At 38.8% G+C, this 26,759-nt stretch overlaps 1 protein-coding gene across 1 annotated transcript in view; it reads right to left on the minus strand.

Moving 5' to 3' along the window:
* The window catches only part of sppl3 (signal peptide peptidase 3), a 176,390-nt gene that overhangs the window by 58,878 nt on the left and 90,753 nt on the right, over nt 1-26,759 (minus strand). Inside the window, exons 4-5 of the mRNA XM_072247987.1 lie at nt 14,707-14,826; nt 4,587-4,665 (exon numbers count right to left, since the gene is read on the minus strand). Of these exons, the coding sequence (XP_072104088.1) occupies nt 4,587-4,665; nt 14,707-14,826 (199 nt within the window). The remainder of the gene's footprint in view (nt 1-4,586; nt 4,666-14,706; nt 14,827-26,759) is intronic.

Raw genomic sequence — 26,759 nt, forward strand, 5'->3', positions numbered from 1 at the left:
TCCTTCTTCACCTTTCCTGCCTATCACCTCCCTGCTTCCCCTTCCCCACCCCTTTATCTTTCCCCTTACTGGTTTTTCACCTGGAACCTACCAGTCTTCTCCTTCACACCCTCCCCCACCTTCTTTACAGGGCCTCTGCCCCTTCCCTCTTCAGTCCTGATGAAGGGTTCCGGCCTGACCTGCTGAGTTCCTCCAGAGTGTTGTGAGTGTTGCTTTGACCCCAGCATCTGCAGAGTATTTTGTGTTAACCAAGGCCTCAATATCTCTCAAAAGCCAAAGTTCCCAAAACTAGTTATCCTTGCCATTTATTCTGACAGGAACATACGAGGGGTGATTGATAAGTTCGTGGCCTAAGGTAGGAGTCAATATTAGAAAACCTAACACACTTATTTTTCCTACATTTACACACTTAGTCCAGCGGTCGTGGAGCATATGGATCCCTTCTTTGTAGAAGCCGGCGTCTTGGACCTCCAGAAAGTGGTCCACGGCAGGAGTGATTGATAAGTTCGTGGCCTAAGGTAGAAGGAGATGAGTTATTAACTTCAAACTTTCTGCACTTTCACTCGGAGTTGAATTGCACTTCCATGTAACGAGAGCTGTATACGAACTTATCAATCACCCCTGCTGTGGACCACCTGGAGGTCCAAGACACTGTCATTACATGCACCTGCAGTTCAACTCTCAGTCAGAATGCAGAAAGTTTGAAGTTAATAACTCATCTCCTTCTACCTTAGGCCACAAACTTATCAATCACTCCTGCTGTGGACCACTTCTACAAAGAAGGGATCCGTATGCTCCACAACCGCTGGACTAAGTGTGTACATGTAGGAGGGGACTATGTTGAGAAATAAATGCGGTAGGTTTTCTAAAATTGACTCCTTCTACGTTAGGCCACGAACTTATCAATCACCCCTCGTACAAACTCTGTATTCTTAAAATTTCATTTTTGAAGGCCTCCCACTTACCAAGCACACCTTTGTCAGAAAACAACCTGTCCCAATCTACATTTGCCAGATCCTTTCTGATACCATCAAAATTGGCATCTCTCTGATTTAGAATCTCAACCTGAGGACCAAATCTTGCTTTTTCTATAATTATCTTGAAACTAATCGCATTATGATCACTAGATGCAAAGTGCTTCCCTACACAAACCACTGTCACCTACCCTATGTCATTCCCTAAAAGAAGATCTAGCATCGCACTCTCTTGGGTTGGGACCTCATGTGTTGATTAAGGATGTTTTCCTGAACACAGTTGACAAACTCCATCCCAGTCAATATGTGGAAAGTTAAAATCACCAACTTTGTACCAGTCCGCAATCTCTCTACAAATCTGCTCCTCTAAATCCTGCTAACTATTGGGTGATCGATAATATAATTTCATTGACGTGGTCACCCCTTACTTATTTCTCAGTTCCACCTATATAGTCTCAGTAGACAAATCTGTTCTGTCTGAGCACTGCATGATATTTTCCCTGACTAATAATCCCACCCCTCCCCCTTTATCCCTCTTACTCCATCACATCGAAAACAATGGAATTCCAGAACCTCCTCCAACCTAGCCTCCTTAATGGCTGCAATGTCATAATTCCACATGCTGATCCATGCCCTAAGCTCATCCACCTTTTCTAAAATACTCCTTGCATTGAAATATGCACAACTCAGAACATTCGTCCCACCATGCTCAACTTTTCAATTCCTGACTTTGTATGTAAGCTAACAACATCCTGCCCCACAATCACTCTCCTATCAGCTCTGGTGTCCATTCTCCTGCAACCCAAGTTTAAACCCCCCCAGTGTAGCACTAGCACACCTTGGAAGAAACAGTATCAGAACTATCTGACTCTAATGGTAGCTTTATTGTGTGATTCAAGTCGGTAAATCAGTAGTTTCATAGCTGTTCTATGTTTAGTGAGTGAACTGGCCTCTACTCCTGGGCTAAATTCTAAAACATATCTAAAAACTTAACTGCAGTAGCAATCAATTAAATACCCCAAAACAGATGTGGAACCTAATACTAACTAAACAGGCTCTGAGGTTTTACAAGGCCTTTCTTTCCTAATATGAAGCAATAATATGCTAAACCACTGTAGGGTGTTAAGCAATTAAGTCTAAAGCAATTAAGTCTAAATCAATTTTCTCTACATGAGATTGCATGAGCTTTGGCGGTCTTTTGGGATTCTTGTTCCTCAATTATAATTAAGCCCACTGATTTTCTGTAATTGCACAGACTAAGTTTTACTTTTATTATGTAAAATTTGGGAATTATTATTGTATTCTTTGTGGAATGTTACACCATTCCTCACTAATTTTTGGAGACCATTAATTTTTAGCCATGACAATTTGTGAGACAAAGCAGCACGGCAAATTATTACAACAAAATCTAATATAAAAAAAGTATTAAAACCGCATGACCTTAAGCATATACCAATAAAGTCCTACAGAGCATGCCTACATTCCAGTAACATTGCTGACTACTATTCAATAGGATAGGTATCTTCTAATTTTTAATAAGTGGAACTATATGGAGTCTATAACCTTATGTAGATTTTCTCTCCCATTTTCCCAGGTTACCCCTCTCCTTTTCGCTTCTTTTACACGACTTTCCCTCTGTATCTGTTCACTTTTATTTCAAAGTACCTTCCTTTTGTCTGCCTTTCCCTCTTTCTGCTTCTTAACTGCTCCATCACGCATGCTTAGCCTTAGCCTCCCCTCCTGCAGCTTTCACTAACTTCCAAGTGCAGTCAATAACGCTCAGAGGGAGGGAGGTTGAAACTACCCAAAAGATGGGCAAGAAAAGTGGAAATCAAAAGTGGAATAAACAAGTGCAAGTCCTTATCACAACCAGACTGTTAAGTCACAGATATCTGAGTTTACTAGTGGGCTGATACAATGAAATACATTTATCAATCTAAACATGACAATTTTGGCTCTGTAATTTCCAAGGCCTGCTAAGAATTCAGAATACACCACAGCAACAGCTCAAACTCTGACATGTTACATAGATAACTTTTCAGAAACAAAATAACCCAGATCATCATTATCGATGAGGCAGTAAAGGGGTATCTCTTCCTGTGCAAGCCCATACACAAAACAGATCATCAAACCACAATCTATGGCTATTTCTAGAATCTTGTGCGAAAATTGCCATATTTCAAGCGTTAAAGCAATTCCTTTTGATTACAGTTGAAAAGATCTTTAGCTATATAAAAACTCATGAGCATACGGCATCATAATTATATATCACCACTACTCTTTCAAATCCTGTCAGTCCCTTTGTATAGATACTCCGGTAACTGAATGTGAATAAAACAAATGAGATGGTTGTTGACTTCGGGAGGACACGGAGCGACCACTCTCCGCTGAACATCAATGACTCCTCCATAGAGATCGTTAAGAGCACCAAATTTCTTGGTGCTCACCTGGCAGAGAATCTCACCTGGTCCCTCAACACCAGCTCCATAGCAGAGAAAGCCCAGCAGCATCTCTACCCTCTGCGAAGGCTGAGAAAAGTCCATCTCCCACCCCCCATCCTCACCACATTCTACAGAGGTTGTATTGGGAGCATCCTGAGCAGCTGCATCACTGCCTGGTTCGAAATTGCACCACTTCAGATCGCAAGACCCTGCAGCGGATAGTGAGGTCAGCTGAGAAGATCATCAGGGTCTCTCTTCCTGCCATTACAGACACTTACACCACACACTGCATCCGCAAAGCAAACAGCATTATGAAGGATCCCACGCACCCCTCATACAAACTCTTCTCCCTCCTGCCATTTGGCAAAAGGCACCAAAGCATTAAGGCTCTCACGACCAGACTATGAAACAGTTTCTTCCCCCAAGCCATCAGACTCCTCAATACCCAGAGCCTGGACTGACACCAACCTATTGCCCTCTATTGTGCCTGTTGTCTTGTTTATTATTTATTGTAATGCCTGCACTGTTTTGTGCACTTTATGCAGTCCTGGGTAGGTCTGTAGTCTAGTGTAGTTTTTGTGTTTTTTTTAACGTAGTTCAGTGTAGTTTTTGTATTGTTTCATGTAGCACCATGGTTCTGAAAAATGTTGTCTCATTTTTACTGTGTACTGTATCAGCAGTTATGGTCAAAATGACAATAAAAAGTGACTTGACTTGACCTAGTGTCACTTATGTCCATACAATCAGTCTATGTATAGAAGCTCATATATATTTATTATGTTTTTTGCTGTTGTGTTCCTTATGCTATGTTTTTTTTTGCTACACTGGATCCAGAGTAACAATCATTTAATTCTCCTTTACATTTGTGTACTAAAGAATGACAATAAACAATCTTGAATCAATAGAAATCAAATTCCTTACTGCTATCTTTGATAACTTATTACCAATATAAATTTTCAGTTATGGCTGAACTAAGTTTTATATTAACCTGAATAAAGGAATTTTATACATGCTTACACAACTTAAAGCATTCCATATAAGCAGTCAAGAGAATTTATGCGCATAAAAAGACAGATCTTTCTCTTCTAGTGAATGAAAAGAACATGTAAAATTACAACATACACTCTCAAAGTTTACCTTGAAGGAAACAGATGGAATAATAAATTCTTACTTGTTCTGAGTTGAGCAGGCTCTTGTTAAATACTGGCACATTGGAAGCAGCAGAAAGGCAAATGCTATTGTTGCAAGAACTGAAAAAAAGAATCCACTGTGAGCTTCAGCTAATGAGAATATTATCATATGTCTAAGGATAAATTAGCTCGTTATTATTCTCATATAAATCCTGTATGTGATAGATGTCACTTTGAGATAGCTTCTTTAACTCGTATGTTTTGGTCATGTCCTTTTTTGAAAAAATATTGGAAAGATATTTTTGATATTATTTCAACTGTTCTGAATATCGATTTACAACCTCACCCTGTTACTGCAATTTTTGGATTACCAATGATAGAATCAAGTCATTTAACCCCTTCAGCTCATTGGATGATTGCATTTCTTACGTTAATGGCTAGGAGATCCATTTTGCTGAATTGGAAAGAGATTAATCCTCCCACCACATTTCATTGGTTCTCTCAAACTATGTTGTGTTTAAACTTAGAAAAAATTAGAAGTGTTATTTTTGAACCCTCCATTAAATTCGAAAAGACTTGGAGGCCATTTATTCAACATTTTCATATGATGTAATTTGACCTTTCCAAACTTATTCTATTCCTTTTTAATATATGTTGAGAGCAGCGGAGTCGACAACACTAATGGTTCCTTTTTTTTTTGATGTTATATATAACAGCCCATGTCTTTTTTTTCTTAGTTTAGTTGATTAACACTGTTTAGGTTAGTTTTTTCTTTTAGGGTGTGTGTGTGTGTGTGTGTGTGTGTGTGTGTGTGTGTGTGTGTGTATTTTTTTTTCCTTTTTCATGATTTTTTTCTATATATTTTTTGTATATTACATTTGCATCCTGTATGTTTGGGAGGTTTAATACTCATGTGTCAACTGAGTTTATATTTAACTATGTTAATTATGACAATGTAATCCCAACAACTTTGTATCAATACTATGGTATGTTTACCATTATGAAATTAATAAAAAGATTGAAAAAGAAAGAGAATATTATCAACACACAGAACTTGAGACTGAGCTCAGATCATTCACTCCGAATTTAAAAATCTCTGCACCATTCAAAAGGATTACCTAGGAAGATGCAAGTACAAATCAAATAACAATTTCATTACAATTGGAAGCAGATGCTATTAGTTGCTTTCATGAACAAAAGGATTTCCAACTTAAATGTGAACTATTAGCAGGAATTAAAACTGTATACAAATTATTAGTCAACGCCCTACAACACAAACCTGCAATGAACTCAAGCAAGAGGGCACCAATATTCAAAAATTTCTACAAGGAAAAGCTTCAATGGTGATTAAATTTGTACACCCACTGAATGATTAATGCTCAACTTATTTCATCCCACGCATGAAGCACACATGTAAACACAAAGAACATTTTTGTAATCCCATATATTCAAGATTTTTTTGTGCAAAGCCAAACCCATCAGAAGGAATCACTAACAAAATAAATGCCAACACCACTCCTTCTGTTCCTCTTTCTCCATGAGATGCAGGTTTTTTAAAAAAAAATCGTTATCAGTACAATAAACCTTAAAAGTTTTAAGGGAAATTCCAACCTCAAACCATACACATCCACCCCCACTCAACAACTAATGTGAAGTATAGGTATGTAGATCAGAGCTATATATCACAAAACTGCTGTGAGTGGCCTGGAATCCATGAGAGTTCTGCAATTTCATGTTAGAATTCATGGTGGCCAAATATATATGGAAAACTGAACACTTTCAAGTAGACAACTCGGTATTTTCAGGCTCATGAGAGATTTTAGCCACTACCTCACAGGGTAAACCCAAATACATTCCTGATCTCTGGTGCATGTTCTCCCTGTGAACATGAACTTGTACTGGGTGCTACTATTTCCTCCCACATCTTAAAGGTTTGCAAGTTGGCAGGTTAATTGGCTACTGCAAGCTGTCCCTAATTAATGAGAAGGTGAGGGGTGAAATGTTGAGGCAGTTGATAAGAATGTGGGGAAAACTTTAAAAACTGGGATAAATATAACACTGGTGAATATTGATTTTTGATAGTTCGGATGGGCTCGGTGGGCTGAAAGGTCTGTTTGCATGCTACATCTCTCATGACTATAAATATCATTGCAACCTCAATCACATTTAAGCAATAACAGAACACAGCCATTTATATTTCTTTTAGTCAAACTGGCTTAGCTATATGAGTATATTAACAGTCTTTAAATTGCTTTTGAATGGCAAAGTCAGAGACATACTTTTGACAACTGCCAAAGCCTAGAAGCAAGGCACCGTAACACGCTGAAGTTTATTTTCAGTGTACTTGTTGTTTAAGCCTTTACATTTCCTCCCCTGCGTGATGGGAGTGATGCTACCTTTTAAGGACCCTTCAGGAAGGATATTATTGTGAAGATCCCACAATAATTGCAAACTGAATCCATCAGACAACAAGTGCAGGCAATCCACTACTGCCTGGAAAATCGGGCATTTTTTGTTTAATACATGCAATTAGCACATTAAATAATTAACATGTTAATTTGTTTTTGCATTAATCATGCTTGTTAACTGCAATTAAAGGCCTGTTATAGTTCTACAGTTTGCAGATGCAATTTTCTTTTGCCAAAGTATCTTTCAATAATTTGCTCACTTTTATAATGCAAACATTGAACATTGATATTCTTAGAAACATGATAAAAGCTTTCCTAATTGAGAAACTGATAGAAGTCACTGAAATTTGGAAAATTCTCTGATATTCAAGACAATACCCATTTAGAATCTTTTACAATATACTTTTGTAATTGCATTAGAATATTTGATATCTCAAAGATTAATAATGTTAAAATGAAAATAGGTTTGGATATTAACATTATTATTCAGAATGAAAATCAGGATTAATATCACTGGCATATCATGAAATTTGTTTTACAGCAGTAATACATAATAAAAAACTATAAATTACAATCAATAGATATTAAAAATTAAATTAAATGAATAGTGCAAAACGAGACCAAAAATAGTGAGGTTGTGTTCACGGGTTCATTACCAACTCGGGAATCTGCTGGTGCAGGTGCATTATTGATATTTAAGAAATCAAAAAGTGAGGGGAAGGAAATTTTAAAGTAAATTTATTATCAAAGTACATGTATGTCACCATATACTATCCCAAGATTAATTTTCTTGTATGCTTTCATAGTAAAGACTAAGAAACACAATAGAATCAATGAAACACTACACATAAAGATGGACAAACAACCAATGTCCATAAGATGACAAACTACAAATACAAAAAAAAACAGACAGATAGATATTAAGAACATGAGTTCTCGAGTCCCTGAAAGTGAGTCCATAGGTCATGGAATCAGTGTTTGGGTGAGTAAAGTTATCTACTCTGGTTCAGGAGCCTAGTGGTTGACAGTTAATAACCGTTTTTGAACCTGGTGATACGGGAAATAAGGCTCCTGTAGCTCCTGCACGATGGCAACAGCAAGAAGAGAGCGTGCCCAAACAGTGGGGATCCTTGATGATGGATGCTGCTTTCCTTTAACAGAACTTTTTGTAGATGTGTGCAATGGTGGGAAGGGCTTTAACTGGGAAGGACTGGGCTGTATCCACTCTTCTTTATAGGTTATTCTGCTTAAGGGCAGTAGAAGACACCAGGGGTAGCAGAAGCTTATAAAACATCTTATAGAAGCATTTTGTTCTGCTATATTTTAGGCAAACAAGTCTTGGTCTAAAAGTGACACAAGCACGACAGTTGCTGGAACTCAGCAGGTCAGGCAGTATCTCTGAGTGGGGAAATGACATCTCAGATCAAGGTCAAAGCCTGGTTTGACCATTCCACACTCCTTTAATCTCTCTTCTGACTGCTCTTGCATAAGAATTTTTCTATCCCCCCCCCCCACACTTTCATTTCCTCACAACTTATCACCTTCCTGTTCATACAGATTTAAAGGCCTTGCCTGGAGTCACTGAGGTTTGGCACAGCAGATAGGGCTGTATTGCTATACTTTGACCCAGGGTAGTAGGTTGGCAATTTCTGAGACTCTCCAATGGTGATGATGAGAGAAGAGGTGGCATAGAGGCTTGGTCCTAATATCTGAAGCACGTGACCTCAGAAATTACTACACCTAATGCCAGCAAATGTTTTGTCCAAATCTCTGGTGCAGACATTTTCCTAAAGCACATTAGAAATTTGAGCAGAATGACACCAATCAATTAAAAAGCCCTAAGATGCATGCCAAAACAACAAGATTTCTGGTTGTCATCACGTGGTAGGAATTAGCTGAATTCTCAACGGACTCGTAAATAAAACATTTCAAGTAGTACAACCATTACAAGCCTTTGACCTAAAAGCTGTCTGGAGCTTTCATTTCCCCAACTTCAAAAGTTACTTGAATTTCAAAGAAAAAAATATGACTGAAATTTGATAAGTTTTGTGCCAAACTGTTCTAGCATTGAGGCTGAACACACTGCAATAAAATGCAAGGCTATAAACAAATACCTATTCCAAATAGTACTTCCCAAGCTGATAAGTTACTAACAAAGAAATAAGAGAGGGCTGACACAATTCTTTTTAAGAAACTGTAAGCAAAGCCAAATGTACTTCTTATGATATTTAACCAAAAGCATACAAAGCCTAACATATGAAAATAACCTGCAGTGCTTTAACCATTGCATATAATGGCTCTATTGTGGCCAATGTTTAACAACTTGGAAAACTTTTTTTTACCTTGAAGTTGGTACACACAGCAAACTGTCCTTTTGGTTTCTGTTTGTTCTATAGTACAGTACTATACTGTATTTGGACAGTAGGTTCTGTCATATTGTCTACTTTCTAAAATAACAAGAGATAACTTGTAGGGACATAGGCCAATGAACATAAAAACTCACTTCTTCAAAAGAAGTAAAATTAAAATTAAAAGTGAAAAATGTGTTTCCTAATAAATATGGGACAAAGAGCAGAACACAAAATATGCAATTTTTAAATGCATCTGCAACATGATTACCATAGAAAATAATATACATTTTTTTCTCCAAAGTAAGCACATCTTTAATGTATATTTCTACATTTTTGCTTAACAGACCTTTTTGATATTTCCTGACAATGAACTATTTGAGTCTGATCTGATTATTCCTGGGTTTCTTTTCCAAAGTGATACACACTACCTTTGGTTGAGTCTGCCTCTTTGTCCCCCCACCACCAGATTCTCCAATTAACATTTTCTCAAGAAATGGAGAAACAGAGACTTAGACGGCTTATTTTTAGGGCAATTTATTGCCTGTACTTCATCAAATATGTATTTCATACTGTGCAATTCTGAAAAAGTTTCTTAAATCTCTCTTCAAAAAGCAACAAGTAGAAAAATGACTGCGTTATAAAGTCCAGTGCATTAAAAATCATATCACTGGCATTTGCATATTTTCCTGTAAAATTAAATATATTCGTACCTAATCTCATGCACGAATATATTAAAAAACATCATTATCACATTGTCCCTATCTACCTACACAGCCTTGTAAATATATGCTATTATATTTACCCAGGTAAAGCAACATGACAAATAATTTTCATTTTTATAGGTGACCAAAAATGCTTTCCCCAATGTTATGCATTTGGAAGTTAAAATGGTGTCCTCTTGTATGCTATGTTTAATCAATCCCAAAGAGCTTTTCTATTTGGATCAATCTAAATTTGTTCTTTGTCAGATCTGCTCCAGATCAATCTCTTCACCCTTGTTGTTTACTAACATATCAGATAGCCATACCTTCAGTAACCTCGGCCAGTTATTTTTCAATGTACTCCCAAAATTCATCTGCTTCGTCAGCCCACCTTCAGGACTCCTAGCTCTCTCTTGGCTACTCTTGGGGTTTGTGCCATCCTACGCAAAACACTTTTTGCACAATAGACTGCTACATGTCATGCCCATGTTTTTATTATTTGATCTCTCTCCGCCCAGCTTTCCTTGTTTCAGGTGTGCTGAGCCCCTCTCAATCTCCATTTAGAGCACTGCTGGACCTACCACTTTGTCAGAATTACTGCAATCGGGATTTGGAGACTGCAATTTAAAAAGGCCAGCATCTGGGAATAGTTGACTATTAAGGAACTGTGCTAGTTTTCGCTTTTACAAACTTGTAGTTTTCGTGTTCTGACCTGTGTTCTCATATTGTGGATTTTGGCGCTTGGATTACTCCCTTGGATTTCTCCCTTGGATTTGGTATCCCTGGATCACTGCTGTAAATACTGTAAATATATTGCAAATAGGACCGCCTGTGTCTGCCATGTTCTTTTCTCATCGTAGCTGGCGCATGGCACTGAGGGTGGACTTGTTTTTATGATGCTTCCCCAACACACCTAGTCTAGAGCCAACAGTGGGACGTAACATAAATTGGGGGCTCGTCTGGGATAATTCCAGTTGGAGTTGGTTTCTTTTGTAAAGGACGAGTTGTTTTTTTCTTTAATGATTGATCACCATGTTATTGAGTATTCTCCAGTTAAGTTAGTGTGTTCACTCCTTCCATCGGAACACTAGCTTATTACTTTCTATTTTTTGTTTTGGAGGGTAATCCTGGGTGGGGATTTAATCCCCGGTGGGGGTACATTATTGGACATTTCATCTCACAGTTGAGCACTTAAAGCCGCCCTGAGTCCAGCAAGCCCTTGAAGAGCAGCTAGAGTTAGATAGTATTTGTTGGTTAGGTAGACAGGGACTGGAGAGTGCTCTTAAACCACGCTGACTGATTTGGCTGGTGTCACTCATTGTGTTTAAACTCACTACTGTTTGGGTGAAAGTCTCTCATTGTGGATATGGACCAGTTTAGTGTGCAGGCATTTTCGAGTGATCCTACAGTAGAGCAAATAGACAAGTGTCATAAGGAAGACTTGCTAGCCCTAGCAGAGCACTTTAGTATTCCTGTGGTGAAACAAGCCCTGAAAATGGTCATTAAACATGCTATGCTTGAAGGTCTGATGGAGTGTGGTGTTTTCCTGCTTGGTTTGCAGGCACCTGATGGGAGAAGAGGTACCCACAGCTGGGAAGTCTAAGGGGCAAGAAATCGAGCAGGTGGAGGCTGAGACTGGGGCCAAAGTCACGTTGCCACCTTATGTGTCCGCTGTGCCTGAGAGTGAAGGTTAGCTGGTCAGTATTCCGATCTTCATTTGAAGGTGCATTTGGCGTGGCTGCAGCTTGCCTCAGAAGAGAAAAAAGCATGTGCTGCAAGCTGAGCTCAGCTGGTGACTGAAGGTTCGCAGATTGGAGCCAGAGGCTGAGAAGGAGAGTGAGGTGGATTCGTACTTCAGCGCGTTTGAGCGCATTGCAGCACCATTGCAACAGCCGAAGGATGCCTGGCCTCTCTTACTGCGGTGGAGGTTTGTGGGAAAAGCACAGGAGGTATGCTCTGCTCTGTCGCTGTCCAATAGCCTCAATTATGAAGCTGTTAAAGCTGCTGTCTTGTGTGCGTATGAGCTGGTGCCCGAGGTGTATAGACAGCACTTTAGGGTTTATAAAAATAACACAACTCAGACCTATGTAGATTCTGCAAGGGAGAAAGGCCATCTCTTTGATAAATGGTGCATGTCAAATAAGGTGACGAATTTTGCTTCTCTTCGGGAGCTGATACTTTTGGAGGATTTTATAATTGTTTACTTGAGTTGTACCCGAATGAATCAAAAGTACATTCCTTGTCTCCAGCTGCTGTGTTAGTGGATGAATTTAGCCTTGCGCACAAGAATATATTTGCGTCTCACCGTGCAGTAGCTCAGAGCAGTAAAGAGGTCTACGTTGCCAAAGTTCACGATGAAAAACAGCCTCCTACTTCACCTCATTCTAAGAAAGAACATAAGTGTTTTGATTGTCACGGGTCAGGTCATTTAGTTGTGGACTGCACGAGCCTGAGGTGTAAACAGCAGCGGCAGCACTCTGACCAGTCTCAAGGTGTGGGTCTGTTAAAAACGGTCCCTGGTGTTCCTAGGGCTTCAGCTGACCTAGAATCCAAGCACGATCCTAGCTATACACCTTTCATATTTCATGGGCTAGTTTCTAAGTCTGTTAAGGCAGATGAACAGGTCTTGCTGATCATGCTGCATGATACTGTGCAATAGACTTTCAAATGCCCTGATGCACTAGATTTTTCTGAGGACACGTTTTGTGGGTCACATGTCTTAGTGCAGAAAATTAAGGTGGGGTGTTTAAGAGTTCCACTACACTTGATCCACTTGCAATCAGACCTAGTGAATGGGTTCATCACAGTCGGGGTAAGGCCTTTGCTACCAGCCAAAGGGGTTACCCTAATCCTGGGCATGGCCTAGCTGGTGGGAAGGTGCTGCCACCAGCAGCTGCACTCTTGCAACAACACAGAATAAGGAGTTTGCTGAGCTACATAGGGTAAATACCGCTAAAGATAGTGAAGCCCAGGTAGTAGCTCTGAGTCATGAGATTAAGCACTGTCCATGGCTCTGGAGTGAGCCCAGGAAGAGGCAAGGGGGTAACGTGTGGGGTTAGCAGTTCCAGTGGCAGATCTGAAGTTGGGTCTCCAACAGGCTGAACAACAGGAAGGAGGATTAATTGTGTCAGGAGGTTAGTGAACTTCCAACAGAGACTTCAGGAAGCAGATAATCAAAACCAGGAGTTAAGACAAAGTGTTACATCTGCAAGCAGACCACTTCTATGACAGGTTGAAAATCTACAGGCCATGTGTGCGGGACAGTCAGCAACCTGGGAAAAACTGGAAAAGGACATGCCTGCTCGACTAGCTGATGGTCAAGCTCAGCTTACAGCTGCCGTAGGAAAACAGCGGACTGTCTCAGAAGAACTGCTTACTCTTTGAATGAAAATTCCCTTACTGGATTCCCAAAACAGCTTATTGCGTCAAGAGAAAAGCAAGCTGCTAGCTCAGCTGGAGTCGGAAAGGTCCAGGCTTGAGAAGACTGAAGATGAAAGTAGCAGGTATTGTATGGCTTTTGACAATCTTAAGACGAGTACATTAAGGCTCTTGATGGAGCAAAGAAGGAAAAGAATGCCTTGACTAAACATTTGCAAGTTGAACAGGAAATGAAAAAAGCAATCCTTGCATAAGATGCAACACACTTTGAAGTTTACATAGGTTCCAGCTCTCTCAGTAGTAGTACACACAGACTACAATCTCATTGTCTTTCTCCCTCATATGCAAAACCAGAACCAACGCCTTATGTGCTGGTCTTTGATTTCCTAAAATTATAAAATTGATATTCATTATAAGAAAGGGAACAAAAATGTGCTGGCAGACACATTGTCTCGGTCCATGAGTCAGTGTTATTTTTGAAAAGTTGTGACAAATTTGTTCTTGTGGGTGGGGGTATTACGTGCCTGCATCTGTGCTTTTGTTATCTGTTTTCTCTCCATCTAGCTTTCCTCTCAATCTCCATTTAGAGCTCTGCTGGACCAGCCCCTTTGTCAGGACTGCTCCAATCGGGATTTTCAGAGCACAATTTTAAAAAGCTGGCATCCAAGAAGAGGGAGAGAGAGCCATTGGGGAGAATTGATCATTAAAGAATTGCGCTAGTTTCTGTATTTACAAACATAGCCTTTGTATTCTGAACTGTGTTTTCGTATTGTGGATTTCGGCTTTTGGATTACTCCCTTGGATTTGAGTGCCCTGGAATACTATAAACATACTGTATATAGGACTGCCTCTGTCTGCCTGTTTATTCCGTCACTGCTGGCGCACAGCACTGAAGGTGGACTTGTTTTTAATGTTTCCCGACACGCCTAGACTAGAGCCAACAGGGAAATGTAACAAGAACCCACACACCAAATCAATCACATCTCAGGAAATGAAATGGCACGGATCATTACTTAATTAGTAAAATGTAAGTATTACATTTCTACAATTTTTGTTTTTGTTCACAACTCAGCTGCACTCTTCAAAGTTCATCATGCAATTTGTAAGTGCTCTAACTACCACAGAACTAAAAGTTGTTGAGTAACTTACAAACACCAGTTCACATCAAAATCATTTAATTTTTTGGTAGCACTTTTATCCACACAACACACTTTCTTCAGTAAGATTAAGATTTTTAAGAATATTCACGTACCATATTTTGTATGATTTATAATGCTGTTGTGCAAATATATTAAAAAGGAAAAGAATGTTCTCCAAACATACCTGCAGTGCATATTGTAAACACCACCTGAACAGAATCAAAGAAGAAAAACATCACCAAGAGAGAGACTGATGCCCCAACAGGAAGAAAAAGAGCCTGTGTAGAGTCTATGGTCTGGATACCTAAGATACAAAAAAATACAGTGAGTGCAATGTAACAAAACTATTTTGCTAAGTGATTTCACAATTTACAACTGGTAATAGAGTAAGACTCAACCAAACTGTACATTCAGATAAAAACTTGTTCAATACAGATGGATTTCTAGGCATACAAACCAATTACTTAGCTCTTTAAGTCTGTTCAGCCATTCAGAGAGATCCTTGATCTGTGACCATAAACCTATCAGTTACCTATATCCCTTGATCATCAATAAAAACTATCTTTCTCACATTTAACATTAACCATTTAACAAACATTAATTGCAGTTACAGAAGACAGTTCCAAATTTCTACTGTTCTTAACTTTACACCTTAAAAGCTTGGCTCTAAATTTTAAGACATTGTCCTAAATTACAAAACCAATGGAAATAATTTCCACCCTTTTAGTTTCCCTTGACATCTTGCAAATATTGATCTTCTAATTTTGAAATCTTCTGAATTCAGGAAAACTAATGCAACCTCTACTAAAAGAAGCCCTGGGATACACCTGCAGTAAACCTTTTACTGCAACAAGAGCACTATCCTTAAAGGCATGAAGACAAGCAATAACTAACTGATCTGCGGATCTTAGTTAATCTGCAAATGCTGGAAATCCAAGCAACACACACAAAATACAGGAGGAACCGTAGATGCTACCCAGCTTGCAGACTTCTTCCAGCATTTTTGTGTGTTGCAATAACTTACTGTATCAACATAGAATATTTCATAGCATACATGAACTTCAGGTTTCTTTAGACCCCCAACAATTCTGACTCTTCAGTAATTATTTGGCCTATCTTTTTCAAGTCTGAAGTGCATGTCCCACACATTGGGTAATGTTGAATTCCATTTATTCAATTCCGTCTGTGTTCTATTATTCATATGCATTTCTAACTTAGGGCTTTCATTTGCACTTTTTACAAAAGAGTACATTTCTGAACTATTAGTCATGATAATTTGAGAAACTGTCCATCCAGCTGGTTCCCCCAATTTGTATAATGTATCTGTGGCTCACACCATATCTTTCAGATTTTACATAGAACATTTATAGAAAAGTACAGACCCTTTGATCCACGATGATGTGACTTATGTTTTTATAACTCCAAAACACAAAATCTAATTGAAAGGAAAACAAGGAAATTGGGAAGACACGAGTCTCACTTCAATTTTACCTTAGCAAGCCATCTACCTATGACATGGTGGCGTGATGACATGGCATTCATGTACTGTTACGTATAACACACAATGAATTATTTAAATAATGTTTTATCAAACATATTCACAATATTACTCAAATATTACTGAAATATTAAATGCACAACACTCCTCCCTGCTTAGCTATAAACTCCAACTCAATGTAGAATGCATCTCAACTCAAATAAGTAATATATTGCCCTGTTGTCATCCATACATAAACACACACGCATATATTTAGAAGCAAGTGGCTCACTTTACAGAATTTTTTTACATGTGCGCAGTCCTATTGTGTGTGCGTGTGTGTAGACACACTCACAGAGACACATACATACATAAAAATACATACACACACACGCACACACACACTGTGCAAAAGTCTTGGGCGCATGTAAAAAAAATTCAGTAAAGCTAAAATGCTTCTAAAAATAATGAAAAGTTATGATAAGAAGCACTACACTAAAAAAAACTAAATCAAATCAATATTTGGTGTGACCACCTTTTGCCTTTAAAACTGCATCAATTCTCTTAAATACAGTCATGCAGTTTTTGAAAAAAAAACAGCTGGTAGGTTGGTCTAAGCATCTTGAGAGAACTTACTTCAGATTTTGGCTGTCTCACTTGCTTCTGTCTCTCCAGGTAATGCCAGAAAGTCTCGATGATGTTGAGATCAGCGATCTGTGGAGGCCATACTATCTGAAACCATACTAAGATCTTTGGGGAACCGGGACAATATGGTGAGAAACTGGCCACTGGAATAAACCATAAATGACGAGACTGGACGACGTGGAATTAATAGAATGTTACTTTAACAGCAGCCCACATGAAAGAGGATACATCAAATGCATGTGGGGTCTCTGGTAACAACGAAGACAGTTGTCCACATTCACGGAAAAACCCAGATATCAAACATTGTCAACAGAGGATTGCTATCACATCTTCAATTGGAAGAATAGTAATAGATGTGGCAATTCCAAATGACAGTAACATCAGGAAGAAAGAATATGAGAAGCTGGAGAAATACCAGAGCTTGAAAGAGCAGACAGAAAGGATATGGAAGGTTAAAGACAGAGTAATCCCGGAGGTGACACCTGGACTGGGAGAGTGACTCCAACAAACCCCAGGAACAACGTATGCGGTCTCAGTCCAGAAGAGCACAATACTAGGAACAGCAAGCCTGTGCTGAGCCCTCAAGCTCCCAGGCCTCTGGTAAAGGACCAGAGATTGAAGGAAAAATACACATACACATGCCCACTACGGGTGAGAGAAAAAAAATATACACACACACAGACCCCCGCACACACATAATCAGTATACTATACAATACAACTACTATATACACATCTACAGCATAGTCAATTTTAAATATTTCATCAAGGCCTAAAGATTTAATCTCAGGGTACGGAGGCTTTCTTTGTCTTGTGGAATAACACCCTTCCTGACAAGGAGGATGACTCAGCTTGGCAAGTGAGATCTGTGGCTGTTGAAACAGTTTCAAGTTCTGAGGCCTCCTACGTAGTGCTTGTAGGAGTTGACTCTGGGACTGCAGGGAAGAGGTTCTGACAGTTCTGGACACCTTTTCTTCTGTACGTCCTGGCATCTCGAACAATGCATGGCAAGGTTCACTCGATGATTTGGGTCCTATTGCGTGAGTACAGTGCTTGACATCACCCCTTCCTTTACCTTGAGGAAAGCCATCTCGCACTGTCTTGCCCATTGCCATTTCTTCCCGATCTGTGCTAATGAGTTCAAGGAGTGGAGTACAAAAGCCAGGTTTGGCAGGGACTTTTTAGAATTGTCAAATATTATAACAAAGGACCAAAACTGTGACACATCCTTTGGCCTTGGGGCATCCAGCACTGAATGGATTTTCTCAGCACACTTGTGTAGTCCTTTGGGCATCAAAGAGGTGACCACGGTAAGTGATGCTTGGTTTAAAGAATTCACACTTGTTGCATCGTGCTCTGAGCCCATAATCTTCAAATCTTTTTTAACATTGTCTTGAAATTTTGGAGATCTTCCTTGTCACCCTAACCAGTAACAATAATGACATCCAGGTAACACTGAGGGCCTAGCCAGCTTTGTAGCACCTGGTCCATAGCTTTCTGTCAGAGTGCAGGTGCAGATGTTACTCCAAAAATAAGCCTAATTATAGTCCTAAATCCCTTTGTGTGTGGTTATGGTTAGAAACACTTTGGACTCTTCTTCTATCTCCATCTGTAGATAGGCTTCAGCTAAGTCTACTTTGCTGAAATGTTTTCATACTGAATGGTTTGCAAAGATATTCTCCATCCTGGGCAGGGGGTATTGACCTACTTTCAGTATTGGGTTGATGGTGACCTTAAAAATCACCACAGATCCTGACAGATCTACTTATCTTGGTTACTGGGACCACTGGCATTGCCCATGGGTTCTACTCAACTGGTAATAAAGTAGTCAGTGAGCCAGATTGCATGGAAAGAATTCAGCCTCCATGCGATCTGGCTCACTGACTACTTTATTACCAATGGTATAAGAAACCAGACGGGCTTTGTAAAACTTGAGTGTGGCATGTTTTATTTATCACTATTTTCTCCTTGATATGCTTGAGTTTTCCAATGTCATCCTGAACACTGCTGCGGCATCATCCAGTACATTTCTTAATTCGCTATCAGTTGACTCTTTTGCAGGGGATACGGCATGCAAATGGTGGATGGATCTCCGATCAAGTTGTAGCTGTGACAGTCAATCACCTCCCCACAATGCTGGCTCTCCTGTTTTTACCATATGCAAGCCCAATGTAGCTTGTTGCTTGTTGTGGCAGTAAACAAATGTCATTCCAACAAGTTATCTTTTCTCCAGTATAACTTCTTAGTTGGATATCTGAAAGCTTCAGCTCAGTTTCTTCGAAATGCTGTTCAAACTCATTTTGTGGAATGAGTGAAACAGCCGAGCCATTGTCCAATTCCACTTTAATTAATTTGCCATCCATTCTGGTGTAGACCATATTGCTTGTCTATTGTTAGTTTGGTAGTTTGGTGGATTGCAAGGCTACACAGTCCTGCGTCACTCTCATCAATATCAGATTTTTCCATCAACAGTGTGCAGATTACTGTTCTTTTTTGAAATGGCAACCTGAATTTTTATCTTTATCTCTTCCCTGTGCAGTCCATTGATGTCTGTCTGCCCAACATGCTCTTTATACGTGTGCTACTTGTTGCATTTTCTGCAAGTTTCTCCTTTAAAACCTGCATAGGGCTGTTGTATGTGAGCCCCTGCCACAAAGCTAACACAGTTTGTTCTACCAGGCTGGTTTCTGTTTAAAAATTGCAATCTTGTCTACATTCACCTTCATTTCTGACTGCAACTCAATTGTGTCTCTGGCTGTTGTTTTCATTGATACAGCAATTTCAACTGTTGTTTGAATGTAAGCTGTGCTTCAGTTAGGAGGCATTTCTGAATGCTTTCTTGTAAGATTCCACAAACCAAATGATCTCTCAGTGCATCATTAAGCCTATCATTGAACTGGCAATGCTCAGCCAACATCTTCAATTTAGCCACGTAAGATGAAATGGACTTCCCTTCCTTTTAATTCCACTTATGAAACTTAAAGCGTTCTGCAATCAACAATGGTTTTGGTTCTAAATGTCCCTGCATTACTTTCATGATATCAGCAAAGCTCATTTCGGCTGGTTTGGTTGGAGCAGTCAAACTTCTAAGCAAACTGTATGCTTTTCTACACTCTGCAAAACTGGTACTCACTTCTCAATAGCTATTTCATTTGCTTCAAACTACCGCTCAATTCCCTCAGTATACATTTTCCAGTTATTTATTATGCAATCAAACGCTTCTATCTTTCTGATGCAGCCAGCCAATTCTACTTTTTATTTATCACCTGATACTCACTGCTTATGAACCTGTGAATATTGTCTGCTTCTGCCTTTTTTAAAAACTTTAATGTCTTCTCCTCCTTTGAAGAATTCATGCTGTGCCTTTTTAAACTCAAGCGTCTCTCTGCGCTTCAACAGGTAGGTAGTTGTCTCGGGTTCATTTAAAACTTACTCATCACCACTGTTATGATTTGTAAGTCCAAAACATAAGAACCAATTGAAAGAAAAATAAGGGTGCCAGAAATGTGAGTCTAACTTCATTTTTACTTTAAGTAAAGCATGTACGTATACCACGGCGGCATGGTGATGTATGACATTCATGTGCTATTACATAGAACCAGTTATGAATTATTTAAACAAAGAATGCTTAATCAAACAAAATATTCACAATATTACTCAAATAATACTGAAATATCAAATACGCAACACTGTCACCCTCTTAACCTACTCCAAGATAAATCTACCCTTCCTTCCAACGTAGCACCCCATTTTAAAGCATACTTTGTTTAATGGAAAGCTAAATGCACAAACATCATTAAGCAACCATTAGCTTGATGCATATTTTGTCTGATGACAATGCAATTACAATAAGTATATTACTAAAATTATAAATCTAATATGTAGACCACTTGCTTTACAGTTAGAGAACATTTTAACAGAAGGAAAACTAAAAAATGAAGAAGAAAACAGATTGAGAGAAAACTGAAGAAATATAACAACGGAAGGAAGAGAGTAAGACATTAGCAATGGTAGAATTAGGAAGTAGCAGAAATTTTGAACACAAACTTTTTATTTGTCTTTTTACAGTGAAACACTAAAACCATTTCATTAATAGAAAAATTCAAAGTCAAGGGGGAAAGGGGAATATATAATCTATCACTTAAGTACCAAGCAAACTAATGGGATTAAAATTTGATGTTTCTTGGAGCTGATGGTGAGATACTGGTTGCAAACCTCATAAGTTCCTTTAAGTCTGATGAAATTCCCTGATTTGAAACCTGAAGTTTAATACCTCTTCCCAGGGAAGGAGCGAGATGGACCCAGGACGAAGGGTCTCGGCCTGAAACGTCGACTGCACCTCTTCCTAGAGATGCTGCCTGGCCTGCTGCGTTCACCAGCAACTTTTATGTGTGTTGCTTGAATTTCCAGCATCTGCAGAATTCCTGTTGTTTGTGTCCAGTCCATCATTCATTGGCCAGTCTTACAACTGTCCCATAATTCTACTTTTCTTTATTATTTAGAAGCAGCTATTCAGTCAACTGGGTAACTGAGTTTAGAATTAATTTTGAGGCACTATGCACTTTACAGACTCTCATAGCTCCCACTAAATTGGGCCCACCAAAATTGAATAGCATATTGATAGTGGAAGTACACTGGTAATTGCTACTCTGTAAAATCCCCTTCTAACCTCCTCCCTGCTGCAATTCATAGAGGTGGAGACAGCAATGATTCATAGTAAGAAGAAAGCTACTTAAAATAAATATATAGCATGACAGCAAAATGACAAGCCAAATGAGCAAGATTACAGATTATAAAATGAATTACATAAAAAATAAGCGCCAGTGTTGAATTTGGAATTGAGGCGTCTGTAGAAAGAAAAAATAGTTCACATTTCAGGTCAGACAGCGTTAATTAGGTCAAGACACTATGAGGTCACTGACCTGAAGCCTCAACCTAAGTTTCTCTTTCCACAAATGCTGCCTGAACTTTTGAGCAGTTTCAGTAATGCTAGTTTTTACCTCAGATTACTACATATTAAATTTTCATTTACTGTTGAACTCAAAAGCTTTCTTAAAAAAATAGTCAGAATGTGGAACTTGCTACCAAAGAGTATTTAAGGTGTGTGCACAGATTAATTTGAAGGGAAGCAACACATAAAGAGAGAAACTAATAGACAGATATACAAATAGGCGATCAGGAGCTGAAGGAACTCGTGTACAGCATAAACAATAATATGGGTCACTGTGGAATTTACTGCCACAGAGAGCTGTGGAGATCAACTGAAAGGGTTATTAAATGTAGAGATTGATAGGTTTTGATAGAGATTTGTAAGGGGGTTAAGGGATACTGGAAGGTGAGAGGATGGGGTTGAAAAGAAAATCAGCCGTTATTGAATGGTGGAGCAGTGTCATTGGGCAGAATGACCTGACGCTGTTATATTTTATGATCATTTGGCTCAAACAGCTTTTGTCTGGGAAGCAAATTAGCAAGCTTGCTCCAATTATACAGTGGATTCCAACCAATTTGTTCGGTTAAACAGGGCAACCACTGGGACAACTCTTAAAGAACAAAATTAATCGAACATAGCCAGGATTCCCTTGGTATATTTGGGACACTATGCCGCTTAATTGGGACAGGACAGTGCTGCTGAACAGTTTCTAACTAATGTTAGTCACATGAACTTAAGTGACGGTTAGACACTAGACTATGCTTAGAGCAAATAGTTTTTAAATAGCATCAGTTGCATGTGTTTGCGTTCAAAAAGCAGTGCTTTTTGCCACTGATAGTTGGTGAGAAATAAGCAGTAAGACAATTTAGAATTGCTTTGCCCACTATGGTTTGAAGTATTCAGATTTGGAGATGCCAGAAGCAATTTCACTACTTCAAGTTAGAAGTTATGAAGAATTTGAAGGTATTGACAAGTATCTTGACTATTACTATGAAAATGAAGATTTGGAGAATGCAATCATCAAAAGCATTGTATGAAGGCAGTCCATTATCTGCACTTGGTACCTGTGTTAATTTTGTTCATTAATGGCCAATCAAAAGAACACAGTAGCCTGTTGGTAGTCCATCGCATCCGACGATGACAGTGAAACCTGTGTGGGAGTGTTTTTAAAGTGGAAAAGCCCCTCACTGGGACAGTCCCACTCTCTTGACCTCAGAAGTTCGGGTTCAGTGGTACAAGTAGTCGTCACAAACTGGGGCCTTCCTTGGTTGCTGTGGATAACCGCGACTTCTTCTGTGTCTTAGCAAGCACATTCACTCTCCAGAAGCGTTGCAGAACCATCCTCTTGGCTGTTGGATCTTCCTGTTGATCTCATTTACCCAGTTCACCAGAGCTTACCTCACAGGCTTGTTCCTATTTCACTGGGATATGAGGCCCACCAACTACCCTCACCTAGTTTAACTCACCTGCCAAAGCTGTGTACTGGGGTGTGGCCACTGCCACATGCAAACAGCCACTTGGAGCCACAGTTGAGAGCTAAGTGTCTGGCTGGTGGGGACCAAAGATGAGTGACCTGCCCCAAAATGGACACTGCAAACCACTTCACTAGAGGTGCTACCCCTTCCTGGATCTTATACATGGCAGTGTACTCTATCAATAACTATTAGTAACTAATACCAATTTTAATGGCACTATAGCAGCATTGGCAGTGCTCTAATTTCTGTGTTTCATTTAAATACGTAATTTGTTACTCAGCTAATCAGTAGCTCGTCTTTTTTATTTTGATTTTAACCATTTCCAAGAAACACCGACTAATATGAGCAGCTGCTTAATTGGCCAAAATGCACTGGTCCTGATGTGTCCCAATTAACTGGAATCCACTGTGTGTTAAACTCTTAGTGAAGCTTGTTCATTGAGGGAATTTACATTTTTAGCAAAAATGGTAGAAAATATTTGAAGGTTTGTTTTTTTAAATACAATTTGCATATTATGATCTAATACTGACATGCTATAAAAGGATATAACAAAGAAAAACAACAAAAAAGCTCGCTCTTAGCACTTTTTTTAGATCTAGGGATAGCTTTTTTCAAAATACTTGATTGATAATTTGAAAAAAAATTCACTTGCTCGGATTTATTTATTAAAAGCTCCCCAACTGGTAACTAAAATGTAAAATCAGAAAAGCAATAATAGAAAAAAAAAGTGTTCATGAATTTCAAGGTCTTATATAAGGAATGAAATACTGACAGTCTCAAACACTGCACTTCTAATTCAACACGAAGACTAGCTTTTAAAGGGCTAATGTGTTCAATCACATTGATAAAATAGTCAAGGTTATAAATCAGGACCAATTTAGCAATAGACAGAAATGAAACTGACAGTATTTTAGGCCATTAAAGAATTATGAAGAAAGTGGATTGATGATACTATTGCTCAAAATGTTGGAACTTTTCATGGGGCAAAGTGATAATCATACATAAAACCTCTCACATTGGTTGATGAGGGAAAAGAAGCAGAGGCAAGAATGCTATTTTTTTTAAAGCAGAATTCAGGCAACATCCTAGGCCCCATACATAACCTTCCATTGAACTGTATTAAAAATGTTCCAACAGCCAATGTAAACTTGATCTCTGCCAACCTGCCTACAGCCAGAACGTTTTCACAAGACCTACCTGTGAGATGAGCTATTTCTCACAGTCTAAACCAGTGCTTAATTAAAGGCAACAAATACAATCTTAAGCCACTTATAAAATGACAAATGAAAAATCATTTAGATTGTACTGTTACAGACTAGCATGGATAAAATGGCAATCTTTAACTACATCTTTAAATTTATGGTTCATATTCTTTTCTTTCTCTATCATTTTCAACAGTCAGATAATAAAATGTATAATTAAAGTTAATGAAGTTCAATAAAATAGAGGATTAGCACCAACTACCTAATGATCTTAAGTAATAAACTTTCCAAAGATATTGAACTCTGGTTTAATCAAATGCATCAAATGTTTTGGGATAACTTTCAACATTTCCAATATTTTTCATTTTAATGATAGAATGCCATCATTACATTGGATATTAGAGCCAGCCCACACACTATTTTACATTGTGCCAGTTCTTATTCATATTAGTAGCACAGAATGAGTTAGTCACCAATTCTAACAGATGATCATTTTAACTGTGCTGCTGGCACTAACCTCCCTTTTTAAGAAAACAAAATAACTCTACTAACTGACATGTTAACTTTCAGTTATTCAAACACCTGGAAAATTTCTAGCAAATATGATAATTTGGGCATTTTTCAGTTAATTTTAGAAATGCCAATTTCTGCCTTACATTCACTTGACCCATCGTACAATCACAACATTGCTTTATGAGCAACAATGGAAGCTTTGTTATACAGTTAAGGAAACAGACCTTTTAGCCCATCATATCTGTGCTGACCATAAAGTACCCATCTACATCTCCCAATCAACTTCTCACATCCGCTACCTACCTTGGCTAGGGAAAATTTACTGTAGCAATATCGCTCATGAGCCACTTTGCCTTGAGCACGTAGAGCAAAAATAGGACACCCAGAGGAACTCATTTAGTCACATGTAAACTTCACATAGCCAGCATCCAAGTTCAGGATCAAACTCTGGTTTCTGGACCTTTGACGTTTTTTCACTAACTAAAGAATTTTATTGAAATGAATGTATCTATACACAAATTCTTAAATTTTTAAAATAGAATCACTGTGTCATAGAGTAAAAGTTGTATAGCACAGAAATTAAAGCTTTGGCCCACCACATCCATGCTGACTTATTTTTGTTCATCTACAGTACTCCTATTTGCCACAGGAATATATCCTTCTATGCCTTGCCTACTTAAATGCCATCTAAATATTCTTTACACCTAGTAATGATAAACTGATTCTACTTTGTCTTCTAATAGTGCATTCCAAATATTAACCACTCTGGTTAAGCAAAATTTATCATTCAAATCCTTTATAAAACTCTTTCCTCTCACCTTAAACTATGCCCCCTTGTTTTTGATACCCTCACCGTAGGGAAAGAATATCTGCCCTACCAAGTTCTATCAGGTCATCCCTATGCCTTCTTTGCTCCAAGGAAACAATAATACAGGTGTCCCCCGCTTTTCAAACGTTCGCTTTACGACACCTCACTGTTACGAAAGACCTACATTAGTTACTTGTTTTCGCTAACAGGTGTTTTCACTGTTACGAAAAAAGGCAGCACATGAAAAAAAAGCAGCGCGCACCCCGAGCAGCCAAGCTCCTCCCCCAGAACTGCATTCTAGCCGCCACTGCTTAAATACGTGCTTTATCTCGATTTATTTTGTGCATCCGTTAGCAAGATGAGTTTGAAGGTATCAGAAAAGCCTAAGGGTGTTACGCTTAGCGTAAAACTAGACATAATTAAGCGTTTCGATCGTGGTGAATGAAGTAAGGACATTGTCCGCTCGTTGAACTTGCCTGCATCCACCATTCACACTATTTATACGCAGAGAGAAAGAATCTTGAAAGTTGCCGATGTTACTGTTGGTTCTGCTTGTAGCAAAGTGGTCTCTCTTAGTCGGCATCCAGTAATGGATAAAATGGAAAGTCTATTGCTTGAGTGGATTGATGGGTGTACAAAGCGTGGTGTTAAGTTATCTTATACTTAAGGAGAAATCAGTCAGTCTTTTTAGTAAGCTGAAACAGAGAGCACTGGCCAATGGTGATGAAAGTGTTGTGAAAGTGGAATTTAAAGGTAGTCATGGGTAGTTTGATTGGTTTCTGAGGCGAGGGCAGCTTCATAGTTTATCGTTTACCAGAGAGAGTGCTTCAGCTGATACTGAAGCTGCCAAAAAGTTCCCAGCAGAACTGAAGAACATAATTACAGAAGGTGGTTATTTATATAAGTGTTTAACTGTGACGAAACCGCAATTTATTGGAAAAATTGCTGAGTAAGACATTTATTTCGAAAGAAGAAAAGCAGGCTAAGGGACACAAGGCATCGAAGGACAGGTTTACCCTAATGCCTATTATTAACGCCACTGGTGATGCTGTCCTTAAGCCTCTACTAGTGTAGAACTAGTGTGTACTACAGAAAATCCAAGGGCACTTAAAGGCGTTGATAAGAAAACACTTCCCGTTGTGTTCCGTTCACATCCAGACAGTTAAAATACCCAAGGGCTTTCTTCTG

The sequence above is a fragment of the Mobula birostris genome, chromosome 31, assembly GCF_030028105.1.
Source record: "Mobula birostris isolate sMobBir1 chromosome 31, sMobBir1.hap1, whole genome shotgun sequence".
In the NCBI taxonomy this organism is placed as follows: domain Eukaryota; kingdom Metazoa; phylum Chordata; class Chondrichthyes; order Myliobatiformes; family Myliobatidae; genus Mobula; species Mobula birostris.